Raw genomic sequence first — 22,418 nt, 5'->3', positions numbered from 1 at the left:
TGTTTCTTTGTCATAGGGCAATCTGACCGGCAGCATACGTTGCCTCAATATTAAGTTTTGAAGTGTTTGTCATTTGTTTGGGTTGGCATTGCACGAGGGGAAAGCATGCATCAGGAGTAAGAGTTCAAATAAAACAGCAAATAAGTCACCTTATTCAACTTCATAGAACACAAAACTCTTGCGAGCATCTGTGCGGACACTATTCTTGGTTTAATCTATCTCTGAATACATATCAATAATTTCAATAATACAATGATCCAAAATACATTGTCACTATTTAAAGCACTTGAATCTATCTCTGAATACATATCAATAATTAAAATGATAGAATGATCCAAAATAGTCATTTGGTATACAGCAGTCACATAAACCCAATAAGTTAAGTTTGACTAAAATACCACAATTTTAAGAAATAAGAAATAAAAAATTGAACCATACTAATGAGCGTGTGTGTGTGTGTGTGTGTGCGTGTGTATATCTGGTCTTTATGTTTCAAATTTAACAATAACAATGACAGTGTATATATAGATAGGCAGCATAGCAATGTCAATAGTTTTTGTCATCCAGTGTTTTCCAACCATTTTTTTTTACACTGGCAAAATATCACCGCGCACGGGCAAACAAAAATGTCACTTATGTTTTGTCAATTGTACCGTCATGTAACACAAGAGCAATTAACTTCTTCCAGTCGCTATACATCCCTGACATCGACGGATACAGTAAAGATAACAATGCATATATTATATTAACTAAAGGTTATAGCTGGAATTGATAGAACATTTCCACAGGTCAACATGATACTTGTTAAATGCATAAGTTACATGAAGACGTTTTTTCACAACAGCTGTCTAAGTACAAGTATATATATTTATTTTATAAATAGAGGTCATATACTTATAGGGATAATAGAAGTTTAATGACACCTTGCGGGCTTGTGGATGTTTCATGTCAGCTCTTTTTCCACGTGTGCGTGTGTGTGTTCAATTGCTGACTTCCGTCCGCATGTTGTAACATTTCTATGCATTTCCGCGGCACGTCGTGACCACGACGACCACCACACTTCGGTGGTGTCGGTCGGGCTGCCGCCACCGCCGAGAGTCCACTTCGCATTTTGAGCGACGCCCCCAAATTCCGTGCCGAGTGTTTGCAGACCCTCCGGGACGGAGAGGTGGAGGAGGAATCGGCAGCTCGGCCGTCTGTGTACGCTACAACCAGCACAAACGCCATTAGTTCATGACTTCATCGAAGGCTTTTTTTTTTTTGACAGCGGTGTTCGAACGAGCGTTTTAGAAGGTAAGACGAGAGGTTTCCACGCCACTTCCTGGTTGCTTGGTGCTGCTTTGTGCTGTCGCCTTCCGTGCGTGTCGCAGCGACCACTCGGACTGTGGTCAGCGCGCCGTGGCGTCGGCCGAGCGTCGTCTTCTTAGGTAACCTCAACTCGGTGGAAAACAGCGACAAGCCTCGCCATTCTACGCGTAAAACAACCCACCGTGCTCTCGGTTAACCGCTACATAGTATCCATCGCTGGATTAAACCGTATTTGCCCATAAACGTGTCCACGGAATATAGTCTGCTTGTTTTTTTTTTTCCTCCTCTATCCGCTGCCACCGCATCGTTGCGCACCTCGCCGCTGCTCGTCGTCGATAGTAGACAAAAGACAGCCTTGTTTTTGGACGCTTCTGTATTTCGTGTTGCTCCGGAAAGCCACATAAGCATGGCTGGCACTTATAAGAGCAGTCGTCAAAATGTATTTGAAAAGCGCGCTCCACATTTGACCTGCGCATATGCGCATATCTTTGCATATTGTTGTCGCTCTGTTATTGATTGCATTGATATACCGTGAAATTCTTAAAGGGATACTAACCTCCTTGTATGCGGAAATCAGCGGCAACACATGCGCTCATGCTCATAGGGGGCCGGTTAGCTTCTCTTTGGGGAGCTTTATTTTCAAACACTCGACATTATGATGATGATGATGTTGTTGTTGTTATGCATTTGTCACATTCTAAGAGAGGCTTGAGCTATGTTAGCCTGCTGTGTTTACTCTGCGTTTTTTCTTTTCTCCCCCCCAACATTTCTATTCTTAACCCTCCTCCCTTCGCTCTGTTCATGTGTTGCTCCCCAGGACTCCACGGCTGCTGCAGAGAATGGGAATAGGGACACAGGCCAAGGCTTGCCATTTTGGCTGAAGGAACAGGACAGTTGTCAAGCCCGCGCGCCGGCGTCAGTCCCTCTCTCCCTCACCTCAACTCTCCTCTCCTCCCCCCCTACGGCGCACACACAAGGACACAAACCGCCGCCCACATTCACGGCTATGTCCACAGCAGTAGACATTGCTGGCCCTTCCTCGCCAGATCAAGCCAACAGCAGCGCTAAAATCCCCAACGAGCCTCTGAGACCCAGCCTCAAGCGCTCCAGCCACCCGTACGGCCTGTCCCATTACATCGCCAGCCCTTCCCAAGGCATGGACGTCAAAGGCCTGATGCAAGCCTCGCCGGCCCAGCAGCAGGCGGCCCCGCCCGGCCCCACCAAACCACGCCGGGCCCCCTCCTGGCCCGATATGTGGGAGTCGCCCAGCGGGCTCCACCTGGCCCACGCCGCAGAGTTGCTGATGCGCGCCGGGCTGCTGGCGCTGACCCCTACCGCCGCCGAACAGGCCGGCTCGGGCGGGCAGAGCAGCCAGCCCGCTAAAAGGGAGGCGGCGGAGGTGAAGGGAGGCAAGGGGGACGGCGAGGGAGGAGCATCCGGGCCCGACGAGGAGGAAGAGGACTCGCCCGGGTGCAGGACAGACATCCAGCCCTACCTGGGTGCCTGGTTCCCTTTCAGCCCCACTCTCTTGCCTCTCGCTGGCTTCCAGATGGGGGGCGGCCACTGGAGGAGCACGGCGATGGGGGCCGAGGGCATCGAGGGCCTGGTGGCCGAGGGCCACTCTCCCGGTTCTCTGGGCGGAGGCAGCGGCAGCAGGAGGAAGAGGAAGCGCTGCGGAGAGTGCGTTCCGTGTCGGCGTCAGACGAACTGCGAACAGTGCAGCAGCTGCCGCAATCGTAAGAGGGGACACCAGATCTGTAAATACAGGAAGTGCGAGGAGCTGAAGAGGAAGCCGGGAGGTCCCGGGTTTGAGGGCAGAGTGTCCGCGTTTGACCTCAGAGGCTCCGACTTTTCTTTGGGCCTGGCGCAGGAGAGAAGCGCCGGCGCCTTGGACGGATAGTAATGTTTGCTGCGTTTGTCACAGGATCCTGCTCGGATGATTGTTGAAGAGCTGAAGTGTAAAAGACACACGCACGCGTGCACACAGGCACGCACGCACACTGACACACACACACGCGCACACACACACATAGACACACACTGGACACCATGTTGGTTCAAAGACGTGGACATGATGTTAAGTGCAGGGCTGCACCTCTGTTCAAGAATGTTCTCACTCGTTCCCATCCTTTCTTTTGACAATCAGTGAATTGGAGAGGAGAGGGAGAGAAGGTGTCACTGTATCGACGATGACAAAAAAAAGCTGTAAATAGACTGTAAATATTGGGGGAAAACAACATTATGTCTTTTTTACATCCCTTTCCAGTTTGGATGTATTGTGTTGCAGCCGTTTAAAAGAAAGAAGAAGAGAAGAAAAAAAAAAAAAAGAGCCAAATGTTTTGTTTCGAACGGGGGACTCTCGATTCTGTTGTCACCGCATCATCAGTAAGCGAGTCGTCTAAATTATTTCATGTGCAACTTGTACTGTATAGATCTGTTTGCCCTTTTGAAATAAAAGAAATTGGCCATGCGCGCTTGTCTACACGCTTGTACTCATATTTAATTGGGTGGATGTGTTTGTTGGCCACCGTGCTTCCGCTGATACATGTGCACGCACGTGTACTTGCGTGTGTGTGTGTGGATTATGAGTCACCTAATGGCGTGGCAGAGAGCCTTATCACCACCCTACAGACACACACACACTCGCACAAGCACACCTACACGCTGCTTGGCCGGCACACCTAAGCTGACACGCATCACAAACAATCTCCATTCACGTCTACGCACACATTGTGACGCAATGTGCTTTTTATTCACAACTCCACATAAGAAAGAGATCTTAGAGCAAGCTGGGCCGTGTGGGTTTTTCGCTTGTTGCCGTAACGATGGCTGATGTGATAAGACCTTCTTCCTCAGCGCCACACTCCAGGGGACCTCAGGGAAGACGTAACCATGGCAACGGTCGGCCTGAGGTGTCACGCTATAATTGGGCCACGGCTGCACTTCCTGTGCGCCTTCAGTCAGGGGGGATCGCAGAGGGACCGTGTGTGTGTGCGTGCATCTGTGGGGGTGGGGGGTTGTGTGTGTGTGTTTGTCAGGCAGAGAGAGAGAGAGAGCGAGCGAGAGAGGCGCAGCACGCCAGCCAACGCAGGACACTGCCAACTCATGGAGAACAGCAGCGAGCTCCAACATCATGCAATTACAACACTCGCTCTGAATGACAAACACACAATCTTCCACTGAAGTCCTCACACTCATCGTTCTGCGGCTCTCGCACAAGAGCAACATTCTTGGAGCCGCGGCTTTTTTTTCCTCTTCCCCCTCATTGGTGCCTTTCTAGTGATTTGGAGCCTAATCCCCCCCCCCCCCCCTCCCTTTTTTTGTCACGCACGCACATACGCACGCATGCACATACACACACCGGAAATCTGTGTCACCCGCTGCCCAGCAGGTCCAGTGACTCCCTGAACGCCTGCAGTCTGGCTCCACTGGCCTGCAAGATGGCAGGAAAGAAAGGGGGAGGAAAAGGGATTGAACAGGGGACAGGGAGGAGGACGAGAGGTGGGGGTCGAAAGCGGATCCAGGGAGAGGGAGAGAAGGTGGAGGGTGAACGGGGGTGGGTGCGTAGGGGGGCTTGAAAGAGACTTGGTGAAGGGCAGAGAGGGAGGAGGAGGAGGTGGGGGTGAGTGGGACAAGGGGGGGGGGGGATGGAACTGGGAGGGATGAAAAGCAGGCCACAGGAGGGGAAAAAAGAGAAAGAGTGACACGCAGGGAGGAGGACGGGGAGACGGACAGCAGGGGATGGAGATAACGTGGGTCAAACAAAGAAAGAGAAGAGATGAGTGTGAGTTCCTGAGAGTAGCGTGATGAAGGTGATAGAAATGCATTGAGACAGCCAGGCAAGGCGCGGGAGTGCGCGCCGGCCGGAATGAATGACGCTCGCATCGGTTGCCGCCGCTCCGTGCGTGCAATCAAGCAACCCCGTGGCGCCTACATATGTTGGCAGCAACTCCTCTCGCACTGCAGTGGAACACTCTGCCAGCCTGCAACGGAGGCTGGGCGGACCCTCGTTCGCCAGCCAGACCTTTGCCATTCTGGCCACTGCAATTCATTGTGTGGCGTTTTAAACAACGGCACGCCATTAATTTTCTCTTACGCTTGTCTCCATTCTCGATACTGCTCTGAGGCTTATTCCAACTGACTTTGAGTGAGTGGCCGGCTACAGCCGGGATTAGTCGCTCGTCAATCGCAGGACACATAAACACACACTCACATTTGGGTGATTTTTGAGTCTTCAATTCAAGTAAGATGCATCATTTTTTTTCCACGCAAGCACTGCTGGATTAAGGCCGCAATAGAGATTCGAACCTCAGAACTGTGAGGCCTAACCACTAAGGCCTCTCGTGGGGCCAGCCCACTGCAATACCCCCTCCCCACCCGTGTCTCTACTTCCTTGAAAAGTTCAGCCTCATCTGCCCTCTGGTTGTATTTTGGTGACACTGGGTCAAAGGGGATTCTTGATCTTTAACCTTTTAAGCTATTAAAGATGGATTTAGATCAGGCCATCATCCAAAAACAGCTTCACCCTAACCCACTCAAAGAAAGTCACACGCATCAATAAAAACAATGAATCCATTTTCTCCTCCTTTTAGACTGAGCAGCCTCAATATTAAGCAGAGCAACATAAAGATTACAAATGCTATTAAAATGCTGGTTGTCATTTTTAGTGAACTTTTATTTACAGAAGACTTTTGGAAAACTGTCCTTTTAATTGGTTGTCCACTATACCAGTGTTGGGGTCTTTGGAGGTGGCACAGTGTTTCAATCCAAACTATTTGAAAAATGCTTCAGTGAAGTTTGCATGTCCGCTCCACTGTTATGTAACAGTTGGTAAAGAAGTAATACCTCCCACCCATGTCATGATTGGCCAGGCTGGGATGCTATCTGAATTACTATCATGCAGAGGTGCGACCACTATTGGGCGTAGCGGTGTTGCAATTAGCAGCGTGACTAGTTGAACCACATTTCTCAGCTACATGGACATGGGGTCCTTGTCGTCAGCATCAAATAGCTTTTGAGCAGTTAAGCTACATTTCCCCAGACACTTCTTAACCTTAAGTGCATCTCTTCTGTTTGACGTCACCTACGTATCCCCTCGTTGATGTTCGCCCTGGACGCTGTTGAAAAATGCTGCAAAGCGGGATGGAAAGACAATGTTATTAATCGAGTTCTCACAAAAACAGTAGTTTTTCATTCCAGGCTTTACTATGGAAGCTCCAGTCAACGCCCAAAAAGGCCAACAATAAATTTACAAACAGACATTCTGCAATGTCCCCAGTTAAACACAACAATCACCAAACTAAGCTCGTCATCACGACAGTTAGCGAAATGTATTAAGAAATAAATCTATTTATACAGCTTATTTTCTGATCAGGGGGCAAATATTGATTGCTTTCAAAAGTTATTGACGCAGTGGTATATATTTATGTGTCTTTGTGTGTTGAGTTGTAGAGCGCCACACACACAGCGTATTGTATGTATGACGTGCCGCCTCCACAATTTGGATTATTTTATGTCTGGCCCGGAAGTATATGGGGGCATTGTTGCAAGTCATATGCTTGCATGAGGCAAGACCACCCACCCTTATCAAAACGGCCAATAAGATACAGCAGATGTCAGGTGCACCGTTATTTTGACACAAATATTTCACATTCATGTTTTTGGCTGTTTTAAACTGTGAGAAAAAAAAAGAGATGTGAGAATCGGTTTCCTTTAAGCAGTCAGAACCATTTCACACATTTGGCTGCCATTTTAGGCAAGGTCAGATGGCGTTCTCTCTCGGAGATAATGTGTGCACAAAATTCTGTTAATCTTTAGCCTGCTGCGGGTTACAGAGAGGGGAAAAAAAAGCCACCGTGGCTCCAGGAAGTTAAGCAAAGCACGCTGATAAAGTCTGCCTGCCTGCCTGCAGGGATAGTTCATCACGGCCTCTTGTCACGCCATCTCATGATGCGGAATCGATTGTTACCACCGAGGATTCCGCTCCAAGCGGCCTTCGCTCCTCCATTTGCATCACCCTCAAGAGTGTTTCCTTTTCGACCGAGTGATAAATCATGAAGTTATATGGAATTTTACTGGTTTTATAATGAATATATACTACTAATGGGTGATAAAATACCACTTTCATTACAGTTTCATTAAATGGTCTGAAATGTGGAAAACACATTAAATCAACAATACATGAATATTCATCTTTACTTCACCATTATGTTGAGACTATGTGCTAAAATCTTCTCATAACACTTATTATTATTACATTATAATGACCGTTTTCATATCAAATTTCAGATGATTTCAGTGTACTTCAGTATGTTGGTAGAAAAAATGGCATTCATTGTGGAAATTGAGAGAGTTTCATTTAAAGTGATTAACCCTAAACGTTTTTTTAGTTTCATTTCCATGGAAGAAAGGACAAAGCTGCTGCTTTGATACACACAACAGACCAGTTAACTCGTCATGGGTTTTCAATCGTGAGAGTCATCATCTCTTTTGATATTTATAGTACAAACAGAAATGTGTACTGAGCAGACACGGCGGTGTTTTCGTATTGTCTTGTATTGTTATGTTTGGCTAGAAAGAAAACAAACAGTGAATGGCTTGAGACCAGTTCGGGGTGTACCCTCCTCTTGCCCAAAGTCTGTTGGGATCCCCCCATGCCCCCCTCAATTCAAATATATTTTAAATGATGAAAAGTCATATACGACAATAAACATGAAGATAATAACAATATTCAATGAAAATCAGACATTGCTTTTGAACGTTGGTTTAACATATACATTAAAACAACAAAAACAAAAAAATAATTAAATAAGCTGTATTCAATGATGGTACTCAGAGGGCATTTTCCAAGATTCTTTTACGGAAATTGATTCTTTAACATTGAGATAATTGGAGCAGAAGAGTGGATCAAAATACCTGCTGGGACATGCATAACTCTCACCAAAAGTTAAAAAAAATAAAACAATGTGGCAATGTTTCTTCAAAAGATTAAGGGTACCATAATTTTCATCCAGGCCTGTTTCATTGGTTTGTTAAAAAAAAAAGAATGTAAAACTGCAATTCAAAAGCAAAGTCTTATTTATATTGGTTAATTTTCATTACATTTTTAAAAATATATTTTCTCTCAACGTAGTCATTTTTATGATTGATGTGGGGTTCTCTTCCATTTTCAGTTATGTTAAAGTTTTGATTCTCTCATTTCAGGAGTTCATCATCATCATCATCATCATCATCATCATCATCATCAATGGGTTCTTCCTCTGATATTACGTAATAATCCCTACAGAGCAGTTCGAAGATTGATTCCAAATTGTTAGTTCCATAATCCTAATATATTAGACTAGGCCATTGTACCTAATAAAGGCACGCAAGTGCTAAAGGCCACCGCTCCATCCAATTCCAATAGCACTGAGACATAAAAATCATGGAATTATTCTTAATGTTCAGAAGTTGGGGGTTGCAAAGTATTAGCCACCGCTCATCACCGTATGCATAACAAAGCCTTTTTCAAAGTAAATTAGGGACAGTTTTTTTTTGTAGCCAGGACAAAACATTTTGCATTTTTCATACAACTTTACAACAAAATTAATATTCTAAAATAATTCATATCATTAAAAATGAAAAATTAACAACATAGTAGTGACATGCTTTTTTCTTTTTTAAAAAACATTGTTCAGTGATTCATTGTATCATTTTCTCTATCAAATTATTCATATTTAATGAGGGAGTCAGGTGTCAAGCAAGTGAAACACCGCCCACACCGCTCCAGACACTGAAACAATGGTGAATATGGATTTCTTCACATAAAAATCAATTAAAACACTGCAATCATATATTCCATATGCCCCCACGAGTCTGAACATGTAACCTGTTTCTAGTTTTGCTATCCTGGAATAACAATTGAATAGAATAATTGATCAATTTATGAGATTTTCAAATACCAAAAATGAGCAAATTCATGTCACGATTACAATAGTTTGGGAGGAGACGGGTCAATAAAGTTTGTCAATACCAAAAAAGCCACACACGTTTTATTTATTATTTATGTTTTTATGATTGAAGTGCGATTTATTCAAGATGGATGTGTAGCAACTGCATGTTTGTGTGTGAAGATTAAGTTTCACCTATTACACTGCAGACAGTTGGCCAAGGCAGCTAGCAGCTAGCCGCAACTGCCGCCGACTGATGGGACCGGCTGTTGTGAGTCAGCACGTCTGCCGTTAGCTTGCTAGATAAGCCGAATCGGACGGATGTGTAGCTTATCAATACTGAATGTGAACTAACGCTGTCTGGCTTTGTCGTAAATTGAAACTGACGTCACACAATGATATTATGGTGGCCCCCGTAGATGAGTAAGCGTAGTGTTTTTCGAATAAATACTTCATACATCGTAGAAACACAAGCAAGCCAACAAAGATGGTAGCCGCGAAGTTTTGAGATCTTGGGTTGAGTTTCGCTTTAACAAGTTCTCTCCTACTGTAGCTCTCCCAGGGCATGCACTCATTTTGTGTTTGACTGCTTGCACCCCTCATTAAATGGCTGAAAGTGCATCAGCAACGGTTGCTCTCCTTTCCCCCCCACTTTACTCGCATGGTGGCAGAACTCAAAGACCTCCTGAGTCAATATAGATCAAAAAGTAAAATGTCCACTGTAGGATGTTCCACTATATGTATGAATTTATTATTTTTGGTATTATCTGTAATGGCAGATGAGTGCATATTAAACATCTGTGAGAAATAAAGTGCTCTCTATGTCCAAGTGAGCTTCAACTCCCCAGTCTGATCTCTCGTTTCTCCACAATGACTTCAATGTGGAAGTAAATGGTCTCAGGTGTACAGCATGTGATCTTTGACAGGTGCTTTGTAACAACGCAAGAAGTGTCCCCATTTCTCCTTCTGGGCCAGAGAGGTATAAAAGAAGCACCTGCACACTTTTGCCTCTCACACTTGATATGATGTGCACTTTCTTGTGCGGCAAAGTTGACCGCCCTCTCCACAATGCCTGCCTGGCTGGGAAACCCTACACTGCCCTGCTAAATATAGTGGGCCTTTTCACACTGCGTGCGTGTGTCTAGTCACATGATCCGAGATATGGGGCGGGCACACACACACACACACTAGGACGGCAAATCCTGAGGCTGAGGGTGTGGAGGTGGTGAGGGAATGCTGTGAGGAGCTTTAATGAGTCGGCCGTGACGTGTTGCTTCCCCGTGACCCAACTCGCATTTGCTCCGTCTCCCCGAGCGTCTCGCCCTCTGTCTCTGCGTCTTAACCACATGCTAATCAGCTTTATGTGCTTTCCGTTTGATCTCTGGTGGGCTGTTTTCTTGCTGAATAGATAATCATTGTGCGAGCCACTATCAACAACCTCCTTGTCTAACCCTATCAGAATGCCCCCCCCCCCAACACACACACACGGAGTTGCATTCTGGACACACACAACTTCAGGAAATTATAAAATAAAGTAAAAAAAAAAAAATAATCACCACGATATAAACTCATTTGGTGTAAATATGGGACTAGTGGATACAATTTCCAACACGTGAGAATGCAAGACTGAATACAACACAATATCTCTTTTTCCACATAACTCAATGGCAATGCAACTTTTGTTTTGATGTGGATTTTGTGTTTTCTAGATTTTCCCCTAAAGGGACACAGTAAAGTTTGGTCTGTAAATATTTGACATTATTAGACCACTTGCTATGTTCACCAGTATACTTGACAACAAATGAAACTGTTGTGAAGTTTCAACACACTTGTACTATGATGGCATGTTGGTTGAGTATTTATGAAATATCCTACTTGTGCACTGGATTTTTCATGTCCATTTTTGTCCTCATTAGAGGTCTCAGTGAAATTGACAATGCTCACGATAGACCCAATCAGACAAGTGTTGCATTCCTAAATTGGGTGTTTAACTAAATAATGTTGCCAAAATGTTGGGGAGATCTTTTAAATAAGGTACACCTAATGTTTTGTTCAGTTTTTGCACTGTATATTATGAAGTAATGCAAAAATGTTCTCTCATTTTTTTCTTTTTGTGTCACGCAACATACATTTTCTGTAAGCAAAACATACATAAAGTGGCAAAATACAATTACATTGATCATCTCAGTGAACTAGAAATGAAAATTCCAGAAATCTATAGACTTAACCACTGTCGATCTCTTTTTAATGCCGTCCTAGATGGCGATTGAGCTGTCTCTTTGCATCTCAATTCACTTTCGGGGATCGAGTCGGGGTCCTGTTTCGCCTTCAGATGGCCTTGACCACCTGGACCACAAATGTCTTGTGTCTGGAGTGACTCCCTCACAGTACTCGTAACACGATTTAGTCCATCAGTCTCTTTGGGGTCACAGCATTGTCTCAAAGCCGGCAAGTTAATGGATCAATGACGTGCCTCTGGTCAGTAGATGAGCAGGTTTGGCAGGTAAAGGAGGCTTGCTGAAGTTGTGAGAAGGATCAGAACCAAAGGCTTTCCTGAGCTGGGCCACTCTGCCTCCATATTCCGACTTACTGTCTTGAATGCTTACGCCATCTGAGAAGGAAAGTGTAAATGGAATGAATTCAAAAAGGTCAAAATGTCAGCTATTGTTGGCCAGAATATTAAACTTGCAGTCATCCAGGTGAGGTATGGGAACATAAAACAAGGAAATATCATAATTGTAAAATTGCAAGAAAGTTTGGATGTTGGTGAAAAAATGATTTATAAATTAAATATTCAATAGAATAGCTTAATTTTAAATGTTCATCAAATCATAAACTTTATTTTGTTTGTTGTTGTTGTTGCAAATATTCACTCCTGTTGAATTTGATTCCAATTCACGACACACAGTTAGTTGTCTCTTCTAGTTGCCTCATTGAGGAAAAAAAAACCATGACGTAATGTACAAAAACAACTCATACTCCGAAAATATTTTAAAAATCGCTCCAATATTTGAGATTTTGTAGCTGTTAATTGCCTGAGAAGACGTTGGGAGTGTCTCCTATCTATAAAATTAAAAAAGTGAGTTTCATTTTCAGTATGATTGGGCCATGTATATGTGCCTCACCAGTTTCTTGAAGCTGTGACCTGAGACTCAGCTACTGTGATATCATGAAGTGGCAAAATGGCTGCCCCCTGAGATTGATAACGACGAAATTTTGCTGAGTAAGTCATATTTTAAAAACACAATATTAATCAGAATACCATGTTGAAACTAGTAGGGGCACATCAAACATATGATTGTAAAGAAAACATTTGGCTTGATTTCCCCTTTAAACACCGTCCTTTCCCCTTAAGTGGGAAAAGTTAGGCTGTGTTGGTGAGTAATGAGACTACGCTGCATACAGTAGCATTGTAATAAATGTACACGTTGCTGGAACAGATGCAATAATAACCTTATTGTTTTCCATTGTCTCTGTTTTTTAACAACATAACAGCCTCCAGGCCGCTGTTGACCATGTAAACAAATGGCCAAAGGCGCACTATATTTATTTACGTAACCCTGTACTGTAACGTATAGTACTGTATACTCTACTTGAATAAGCCTTTAGTTGTTTATATTTGCAATGCCAATTCAGAGCAATGTAAAATGGTGCATTTCACCAGATATGAATGATCTGCACATTCGGCATATTAAACAACAATTCGTTTTTGTTGGATTTCTCCATTACTTTTAATCAATTCGTACTTTATGACTAACAGAAGTGAAAGTTGGTTATTTGCTTTCACTATCAACCCTGTCTCGTTTCCTCACCTCTGGCCTGTGGGCTGACCCTCTCTGCGTCGAACAGCTGGGCTGGTTTGTTGCCATGGCTACTAAGATGGGGCCTGTTTGGAGGAACCCAGTCGCTGAGGTTGTCCAAAATACTGGCTGATTCACTGTCACTGCCTTCGCTGGGGTTGTCCAGGTCGTCATCTGTGCTGTTAGAATCCATTTCGTCCTCAGACGATTGGATGTTTGGCGAGTCCGGGTCATTCTGTTGCACAAAGAGAGCATGAGGTTACAATCAGTGCGCGGTTATCATGTTATCCTAACTTAAACAGCCAACGCAAACACATTAACTCACAGCGGTGTCATCAGGGAGACTGAGCTGGCTTTCTTCTTTAAATCTAAGCTGCTGGGACATTTTTCCTGCCAGCATATCTGCTGTCTGGATGCCGTTCATATTATCACGATGGAGCCTGCAGGACAATCGGAACAGTCAGCAGACACTCACACCAGCCTTTGAATCACTCTCCCAATTTCTCAATCAGCAAAGAACTTGAATGATCCAAAAAAGAACGAGGGGACAGCGAGCTCCTGTTCTCATTTTATCAAAAACAATTCAATGTCATGAGGTCACGTGCCGGGTTGTAGGGGGGTCAGAAATCTATTTGGCATGTTGTCATGTGCTGACTGAGGATCAAGAGCCAAAATGACAGCAAGCAGAAGTTCTTTCAGTATCTCACAAAAGTGAATCACTCAGTGATGTCGTCATGGAGGTCTCCTCATTTATCTTGTTAGCGACATTCATGTCTGTGTGTTAAGTTATTTTTAGACAACAGTAAATTTGTGTACTGTTACACCAAATACCATTGTAGCAAAACGCCTTTTTTCAGCATTGTCCCAAAATATGAGGGATGAATTCTCAAATACTATTTATAAGTAATTTGCACTAATGTTTAAGTTTTCTTGAGACATTGTCAGAAATATTCATTTAATAAAATGTTTATTATTATTACTGTTACCTGTTACTCAGAAGGTTCTGGAGAAGTTTGGAAGACCTGAACTCATCCACTTCTCCAATCACACGAACGCACACATCCCCATCACGACCAAGGAGCCAACTCACGTGCTTGCTGGTGGCTGCAAACGGCAAAAAAAGAAAAGAAAAAAAGAAAGAGAAAATCAATTTCGACATGTCGCCTCACTGATTGTTATGAAGGCTTATAGCCAGAAGATGGTGCTGTGCTACAAGTTTATTACTCTAACGATCTGTCCTTGCTTGCTTATTGTTCAGATTAACCCCCTTCATCTTTGTTAAGAGTCCTCTGAAATAAATGTATGGATGCAGTATTGTTGCTCTGATAAAACACATCTGCAGGTTAAGACCAAAACTATTCATGCCCTGTTTTACTTTTAAATAAAAGTGCATTTGATTATTCTATACAAACTAAAAATGGTTGTAACTTCAAATAACTGTGAGATGAGTGTTGAGAGCAATAGAATTTTGATAGCATTTGTTTTTTTGCATTTGTTAGCTCAGATATATCCAGTGTTCTGACTTTCAAGTTGATAAGAAGGATTATTTTAGAAGTCATCGTGAGCTTTTAGAGTAGTATGCGTTTCTTCAAAATGATCAATAATATGGTTCATTTTCAAAATGTTCATAATATAAATAAATATAACACAATTATGCTATCTACTGCGTGTGCCATTTTCAGCCAGAAGATAGCCATTTGACATCAATTTTACTTTAGCATTTTCAAATTTTGAAATCTTTGAATTTCAAACCTTTTTCGAAACTCATTATCTAAAAAAATAGGGGAAGAGCATTATTTTTCAGCATGAGAATACAAAGTATTACGTGTTTTTTTAAAAGCAGGTTCGATTAATTGAAATGGTCACCTTCAGTATAAATAAGTGTGAAAAATAAAGGTCACACTGTTCTTTGTACATTAATCAAGGACATTTATTTACTATCACGCAAGTCCATGTAAGAGTTGGTACAACCACTCATGGTGTGTGAAGCACAAATTTAGTATTAGATATAATTAATTGCCCATGTGACAAGAGAGGTAATCTTAAATATTATTATTATTATTATATTATTATTATTAAATACACCTTAAATATAAGATATATCTAGCTTTAACTCAATCTTTTTCTTTCTCTACATACTATACATCTAGAAACTACAAAATTAATGTATTTATGTGTTTGGTATTCGCCAAGCACAACACAAGCAACAAACGGTTCGTGTTGTGTGACACAAACAGACTTGGTTGCCTCTCAGGTGACATAGCAGAGATTGGCTAAACAAAGACTGTCATTCAATATGTGGCTGAAAAACCACAGGGGTTAGTCAATCTTAGTCAGCTGCAAGCCAGTAAACCGATTGGACTCATGCTGATAGAGTCACACATAGCTGGACCGGTGGAGTCAGGTGAAGCTCTAGCTCCCATAGGGCACAACTAAATAAAGGTTTATTAGAGATGGTGTCTGAGCCCAAAAGGCCTGACTTCATTTATTTGTGTGTCGACTTAATCAGATTGGTAAATTGACACGGTGTTACTCCACACATGTGAGTGTGTTTTTCAATGCTCATGTGTGTTCAAGTTGATGAATGAAATCATGTGCATAAGTAGCCAATAAAAAATTGAAGGAACTTCTTAAGTAACATCAAATAACCTGTTGACTCAAGCACTCAAGTTACCTTTCTTTGGTCTGCTGTTCCTGTTGCTACTTTCTTCATCTCTGTCCTCCCTCTCCTTCCAACGGCGTACCTGTTCCTCTCTCATCTTGAGAAAGAGAATCCTCTTCTGCTCTTCGCTCAGGGCCTCCAGCACCTCAGGCTCTACCCACATCTCCTCCAGGATTTTAGCCAGCATCCTGACACTCTTCTTCGAGCACCGCAAACAGCCGTCAGTGTCGCAGACGCTCTGTCCAGAGGTTCTTGTTTCAGTGGTGGCTTATGATGGCTCCCTTTTTTTGTGTGGAGGTTCAAGTTTCCTGCTCTGTGAATGAGTCAAGGATCAGGTAAAGCTCTGCTAGCCTTTGGCTAGTCTTCCTTCTGTGGGAAAATGTTGAACACCCTTGAGATGACTGCAGTATGTCTGGATCAACTGTATATTGAAGGCTGGTGCTGTGATTTGAAAAGAAAGACGATTTCAATAAATATGCTTTCAAATACTGTGAGGCAAACAATCTGAATTCTGACTCAGGTATACACTCATGAATACAAACAGTTTTTAATTTTAATAGCTTACCAACCCACATGACTCACAGCCCAGTTAGTTATTAACGTGGGAAGTTTTCAAAAAGCACGTTCGGGAAAAAACAACCTTCTTCCTCCTCCTCCTTCAAATTGTGTGTAAAGACAAATTCAAAAAGAGTGACCAATAGTGTTTGCGCTCTCTGATAAGGCTCAGCCAATAGCACGCGGAAGGAGTTAAAAGTTTTGAAACAATTGAGCTTCAGGTGTGGCCACGTGTGAGCCAGATTCGGTTTGAAGTATTAAGCCTAAGCTTTCAGCAGGCATCCACTTTAACGTCATGAAATAGAAAGATAATGATTTCATGCCCCGGGCGAGTAAGCTGATGCCAATTCGTATATTCGCTTACTGCTCAAAAGTTAATGCTAACATGTTCAGAGACAATATTGATAGTTTGATATCTTATAGTATAAAAGATGTAACACAGAAAAATTGTTTAAATACACAGACTGGATGATGAAACCAAAAACCAGCGCCTCGTGAAAGGTTGAAAGCCAAGGAATAAAAAGTCATTATTATTTATTGAAGGAGCGTGTCTGATGTCATGCATTGAAGATACTGTATCTACAAATGTATCTACCTGCTGCTATAATTAAGAATGCACAGTCAACATAGTTGCAAAGGAACCCCAAATTAGAGGATCAACATGCACAAGCCTAACTCTGTTGTTCCCATGTAACGACAAAGCTTGCCCCTCTGGCAGCGTTCCAACATGCAAATAGGCTCAGACTTTGTGCCTCGGCTCACATGCAGAGAAAAGAAAGTGAGAGAGAGAGCGAAAGAGGAGCAAGGTGTGCAAAGCATACTGAAAGAAGAGTTTTAAAAGTCCCCCCATGTGAGAACACAGCGGCTGTTTTCACAGTGGGAGATAAATGAACTGAGACGGGCTGTAGAATGGCAACGGTAACAAAGACGGAAGGAAGGGCAGAGAGAGAATGAGAGTGGACTTACTCAGTGGCTGCCAGCCGCCAGCATCCCCCCCTTTCTACTGGTCTGAGCTACGTCTAGAGTGGTATGATGAGTGTGTGACGTGGGCGCATGGAGCACTCTGTGTGTGAGGTCAGTCGTCAGAGCGGTGTGGAATGCGGTCGCAGCTCTCTGCTGCATTTGTACTCAACATGAGTGGGACGGACCCATAGTAAAACATTCATCCTTTCCCTCCTCTTTCCTAATCACCTCCATCAAATGAATCATAGTCATGCAAATAAAAAGATGTCTTTTCCACAACAGCTCAGTATCATTACAAAGGTTTCTTAAATATTAATCTGCTACACTCTGTATTATAAAAAAAAAAAAAATACAGAATAAACTCTTTTATATGGTTATCTAATGTGGATACCACAAACAGGAACTCGTTTTTTTTCCTCATGATTTTATCTGTTTACCAGCAATTCTGTTGTTGATCTTCAGTCTCCTTCCGTTGTTTTCTTCCTGCAGGAAGTCCCCGCAAGGCTTTGTGTGGAAAAGCAGTAATCAAAACACCACATGTGCAGGAAGGAATGCGCACATTTAAGCTAAGCTGATGACAGGTTGCGGGCACATTTATTAAGCCAGCACTCACCTCACAATGCCACAATATGTAAAAATGTCATTTTGGTCAGTTCCACTCGTGCGGCACTCTATTAGAAACACAAGTTCAGTTCAAGAATCCGTCTGTTCCATAGATGTTTAGTTTGGTTCTGTCTCCAAGGAGCAACAATTTTCGGCCACTTTACATACCCCATCTCTTATCTTTCCAAAATCCGTCCGGTACTGTTGGGCCAATGGTGAGTATGGATTTTGTTACCATGACAACCAGGAGCACTGGAACAGGGGTGTCAAACACATTTTGGTCACGGGCCACACTGTAGTTAGGTTCCCTCAGGGGGCCATTAGGATTGTAAAACCATCGAAATGTTTAATCACCTCATCATATTACATATACAGTACACAACAGATAGACGTGTAACTGACAATTTGAGATTTTGGGACATATTCTAGCAAGCATCATGAATGTTGACATGCTTGATTTGCTTTCCTGGGTTGCATCGAATGATATGGTGAGCTCGATCTAGCCCCCGGGCCTTGAGTTTGACACCAGACAGACAAAGACAAAGACAAAGAGAAAGACAAAGGCAAAGACAAAGACAAAGACAAAGACAAAGACAAAGACAAAGAGCATCTGAACTGCATCACACTAACATTTTGGTTCCCTTATTTAGCTACATTAGAATATAGAAGTGTCATAATCGATTAATCATCTAAATTTTATTAACAACTAGTTTCATTGTATAACTTGAAAGAGTCCAAATTATCTGATATCAGCCCCTCAACAAGAATTATTTTCTGATTTCTGTTGTCCTTGATGAAAGCTGACTGATTGTTTTTTGTATTTATTCAAAATAAGACATTCACAATCTGCTAGGCTTTTACTTTGAAAAACAACAATAGAACAAGTAACTGAAACAGTTTAAAAAATGTTAGTCAGTGCATCATTCCCTCACGCGTTTAATTGTACAGAATTTCTCGTTATTACATCACAGCTATGATTGTTTGCTATATGTTTAATTGTTTGCCTGCACTGCCTTTAATAAATAATAAATAATAAATAATAAATAATAAATAATAAATAATAAATAATAAATAATAAATGATAAATGATAAATAATAAATAATAAATAATAAATAATAAATAATAAATAATAATGCTTAGTTGTTGTCTTATTCTTGTTGTTTTTAATAATTCTTAAATAAATAGCATAGTCCATCAAAACTGATAGTCATTACATTTACAAAGGCATACACCATATTTATTTTTACACACCCTTTTTGTACACGTGCACCCAGTGATGCGGCCGATATATTAATGTCGTACTGTAAATCTTTCTTCCTGATTAGATGACCCCATTAGGCCGGAATGTGTGTGACGTGACTTACTTAGAACCTGCATGTAAACACCCCATCAAAAACAGTTACACAGCATTGCCTCAAATGAAACCACATTGACCAGTGATCAATACAGATGGCTTTCTGCCATTAAATAGAGTCAGACTGATACCAGACACCTGTTTGGTTTTCCCGTCTGAGTTTTGTCACTGGTGAGACAGAGGAAAGGTCGAGGTTGAGACATGGCAATAATAAATCGAACAAAACACATTTCTGCTGACTAGCTATCCTTTAATTTTCCCTTTGATTGTTTTGAGGCTGTTTCCTCCAATATATATATAGGAAGAATATAATTGATGACAAAGTTAAAGTGAATGTCTGACCCAGGAAGAAAACCAATACTATAACCACTGTAAATATCAGGAGACAGGAAAGGAAAGATGAGTCAGGTGAAGATGTAAGACCACGCCTTTTTTGACTGGAACTTTGAGGAAATAATTTTCCACTGCCATATATGTTTGTCATCAACCGACAGCCATTTATGTTTGTCGCCAACCTACATTTATTTTTCTTCCTTACTCCTTGAGAAATTCCCTGCAGTTATAAACCAAGCGTCATTAGGATTTTAACGCAGAGGACGTTTTAGTAGTATTTTTTTGTATACACAGTGCCCTCTGCTGGACACTACGGACAATGTAACACTTATGCACCCAGGATCGTTGATATTGTTATACATATAGACAAAGAGCTTTTCACTTTCACCTCTAAGAAAAATGGAGCGTCTTCATCAACAAGTTCAGGGTGTCTCTTGGTCAATGATAGCTAGAATAGGAGCCAGCATGTCTGCCACAGTAATAAGGATAAGTGGCCCCTTAGAGAATGAATGGACGAATCTTACCTTTTTGGAAAAAGGGGGAAAAGCCAGACTGCTACTCACTCACTGTAGTTTTTTCAACAAAAAGAAAATCAGGTCACAACTTTTACATGACCTTAAATTGATTATATCTCAGCACTGTAAATTAAATGGAAAGGGTTTCAATCATTGCCCAGTTAATATTTTTATGTGTCGTGTTTCCAGTTTAGTAACTTCATGTTGTGAGCTAGAGAATTATATAAGGTTCATGTTATTTATAGTCTCTCTATGCCCAACCTCATCAAATAACCTTATTTGAAAGTCCTGATTTCATAAAATATGATAATAATAAAACAATCAACAAACAAACAAACAAACAAACAAACAAACAAACAAACAAACAAACAAACAAACAAACAAACAAACAAACAAACAAACAAACACACTCACTCACTCACTCACTCACTCACTCACTCACTCACTCACTCACTCACTCACTCACTCACTCACTCACTCACTCACTCACTCACTCACTCACTCACTCACTCACTCACTCACTCACTCACTCACTCACAAATAAATAAATAAATAAATAAATAGATAAATAAATAAACAAACATTTAGCACTCATTTTAGAAAACAGCATAGTGATTTTGCTTGTGACAATTTACACCAGGCATATTCTGACGTGTCCAGCTCCGATCCACCAGCAAGGTCTGAAAAAACCTGATCACAATCCTGATTATTTGAATCAGATGTCTTGGACAAGAACAACACGTAAAACATGCAGGACAGCGGCCCACGAGGACCGGGTTTGGACATCCCTGTTTGACACCTTTGAGTTGTGATTGAATTTATGAATCTTTTATTGCACTAGTCAGGATTGTGGTTTGGCAAGCAGAATTGTGAACTGGGCCTCTCACGTGCTGCTTAATAACTTTATCCTTGCCTGCTCTCCAATTCCTGAAGAATACTCAGCAATATTTTCCACACTCTTAAACCAAAATATGCGAAATAGGGTGGATAGAAACAGGAGATCAGTTGTGAACATTTCTTTCCTTCTCTTTACTCTGCGCTGATTCCTGCATGAGAAAGCAAAAACAGCAAAATCAAAGATTTGAAATTACAAAATCTAAAGACAAGCATTTTAAAAAGTTTACTTAGGTTACATTTTTTGGAAGCACTTATTTTGTAAGACATAGACCCAGCTCTGGGTTGGCAGATTTACATTCAGGCAAGTAGTAAGTTGTTTTTTACTTTTCTTTTTTTAACTGCCTGCAGCACATGGAAAATTATTACAAGCATGTGATTGTCTGCATTGTATTTCTTTCTTTCAACACTTGGTGTCCCTGCAATAAAAAATAATATAAGAAGTGAGTAGACTAAGTCATCAGGAAAATATCAAGATGAAGTCACCGTTAGAAGTGATTTAAGATTGTAATTTTCAAGGACACTTGGAAAACAAACATAAGAGAACAAGTTGATGGGACAGCAAAAAAGTAAGCAGATGATCATGACTGACTACATTTTTCCACACCAACTAATAAACGAAACAGTCATCTCATTGTCTCTCTGAAAGTGAATTCACAATAGTGTCTCACTAAATTATTTCCTTTGTCACCTATAGATCTGAATGATGAAGAGAGGCACAATTTTTCATGCAGCTCTTATGTAACGTAACAATCCAACGTGCAGATTGTTATATATGTGACTGCTTGGCTCAACCTGTGCATATTAAAGTGGTTGAAAATAAAATCCATGGATGGATGCTGATTTTACCAAGCTAAATGTAAAGAATCTTTTTTTTTCTGTGGGAAATGATGGACACCACTACATGATGTTTGTGGTTCACCAGACCACAAAGTATTACAGTACTTTTCTCTCCAAGTCATTTTAAAGGGCAAGCTAGAGCACCATTCTCCAAAATCAACTAATGTTGGAATTTTTATTGAGTTCTTTCACAAGTTTATGTGGAAAAACAAATAAAGCCTTTTTCAGTAATTGTATTTATAGACCTCTCTGGATAATAACGGAAAGTCATGTCCTGTTATGTTAAATAATGGTTACTTGATGGAGTGCAGACCAACAATTAGTTCAACTAAAGCAGGATGCATGATTCAAGTTTCTGCTGAACTACCTGGCTTTTTTCCTCAGTGGAGAATTGTTTGTAAAGTTGCCATCTATTCATGGTTTTGTCAGGTTCTTTAGTGCCAGGCTTATCCAAGCTGTAGGCTAAAAATGGCCGCCTTTCATACAGCTGGATCAACAGTGGAAAAACAATTGTAGAAAGTGCTACATCTAGCTGAGGTTCTCCCCGAAAGTGTTGAGTGTAGTCAAAACAGTAGTGAGTGTGTGTTGGCTTATTCTTTGGAAAGAAAACCAGCAGGGAGGTATGCATTCTATTTCCTGCTCTATTAAATGATGCACTGTCA

At 41.7% G+C, this 22,418-nt stretch overlaps 2 protein-coding genes and 1 long non-coding RNA gene across 7 annotated transcripts; 1 reads left to right on the top strand and 2 right to left on the bottom strand.

Moving 5' to 3' along the window:
* Positions 1–917: 917 nt before the first annotated feature.
* LOC147061162 (uncharacterized) lies at positions 918–3,790 on the top strand. Of its 2 annotated transcripts, none has more exons than XM_085906535.1 (2): positions 918–1,293; positions 2,126–3,790. In XM_085906535.1, exon 2 carries the CDS (start codon positions 2,315–2,317, stop codon positions 3,206–3,208), a length of 894 nt encoding a protein of 297 aa, XP_085762661.1. In that variant the 5' UTR covers positions 918–1,293; positions 2,126–2,314; the 3' UTR covers positions 3,209–3,790. The 2 variants fall into 2 exon arrangements, with proteins under 2 accessions (XP_085762661.1, XP_085762662.1); XM_085906536.1 differs by lacking the exon at positions 918–1,293 and adding an exon at positions 1,301–1,427.
* A 4,363-nt stretch (positions 3,791–8,153) lies between these two features.
* Positions 8,154–17,337, bottom strand: LOC147061161 (SH2 domain-containing protein 4A). 4 transcript variants are annotated; one of them, XM_085906601.1, is made up of 7 exons: positions 16,264–16,404; positions 15,711–16,139; positions 14,023–14,140; positions 13,362–13,476; positions 13,049–13,271; positions 12,362–12,429; positions 11,705–11,847 (listed from the first exon to the last, which is right to left on the bottom strand). In XM_085906601.1, exons 2-6 carry the CDS (start codon positions 15,883–15,885, stop codon positions 12,404–12,406), a joined length of 657 nt encoding a protein of 218 aa, XP_085762727.1. In that variant the 5' UTR covers positions 15,886–16,139; positions 16,264–16,404; the 3' UTR covers positions 11,705–11,847; positions 12,362–12,403. The 4 variants fall into 4 exon arrangements, with proteins under 4 accessions (XP_085762725.1, XP_085762724.1, XP_085762726.1 ...); XM_085906599.1 differs by lacking the exons at positions 12,362–12,429; positions 16,264–16,404 and adding an exon at positions 17,220–17,337 and having other exon boundaries at positions 8,154–11,847; XM_085906598.1 differs by lacking the exon at positions 12,362–12,429 and having other exon boundaries at positions 8,154–11,847.
* Positions 17,338–17,657: 320 nt separating this feature from the next.
* LOC147061160 (uncharacterized) lies at positions 17,658–18,170 on the bottom strand. The gene is made up of 3 exons (XR_015068612.1): positions 17,988–18,170; positions 17,830–17,887; positions 17,658–17,720 (listed from the first exon to the last, which is right to left on the bottom strand). It is a non-coding gene; the product is annotated as an uncharacterized LOC147061160 (long non-coding RNA).
* Between the last annotated feature and the right edge of the window lie 4,248 nt (positions 18,171–22,418).

Source organism: Syngnathus leptorhynchus, chromosome 2 (genome assembly GCF_054491065.1).
Source record: "Syngnathus leptorhynchus isolate UIUO chromosome 2, UIUO_Slep, whole genome shotgun sequence".
Taxonomy (NCBI): domain Eukaryota; kingdom Metazoa; phylum Chordata; class Actinopteri; order Syngnathiformes; family Syngnathidae; genus Syngnathus; species Syngnathus leptorhynchus.
The sequence above is the reverse complement of the archived record's forward strand: the minus strand, read 5'-3'. Positions and strand labels throughout refer to the sequence as shown.

What these genes read in the sequence shown, in the direction of transcription:
- LOC147061162 (XM_085906535.1), top strand. Translation starts at nt 2,315, where the DNA reads ATGTCCACAGCAGTAGACATTGCTGGCCCTTCCTCGCCAGATCAAGCC.
- LOC147061161 (XM_085906599.1), bottom strand. Translation starts at nt 15,885, where the DNA reads ATGCTGGCTAAAATCCTGGAGGAGATGTGGGTAGAGCCTGAGGTGCTG. An exon ending in CAGAACCTTCTGAGTAACAG is followed by an intron (nt 13,477 to 14,022) that starts GTAACAGTAATA and finishes ATTGTCCTGCAG; the next exon opens with GCTCCATCGTGATAATATGA. An exon ending in GGTCAGCCCACAGGCCAGAG is followed by an intron (nt 11,848 to 13,048) that starts GTGAGGAAACGA and finishes TTTCCTTCTCAG; the next exon opens with ATGGCGTAAGCATTCAAGAC.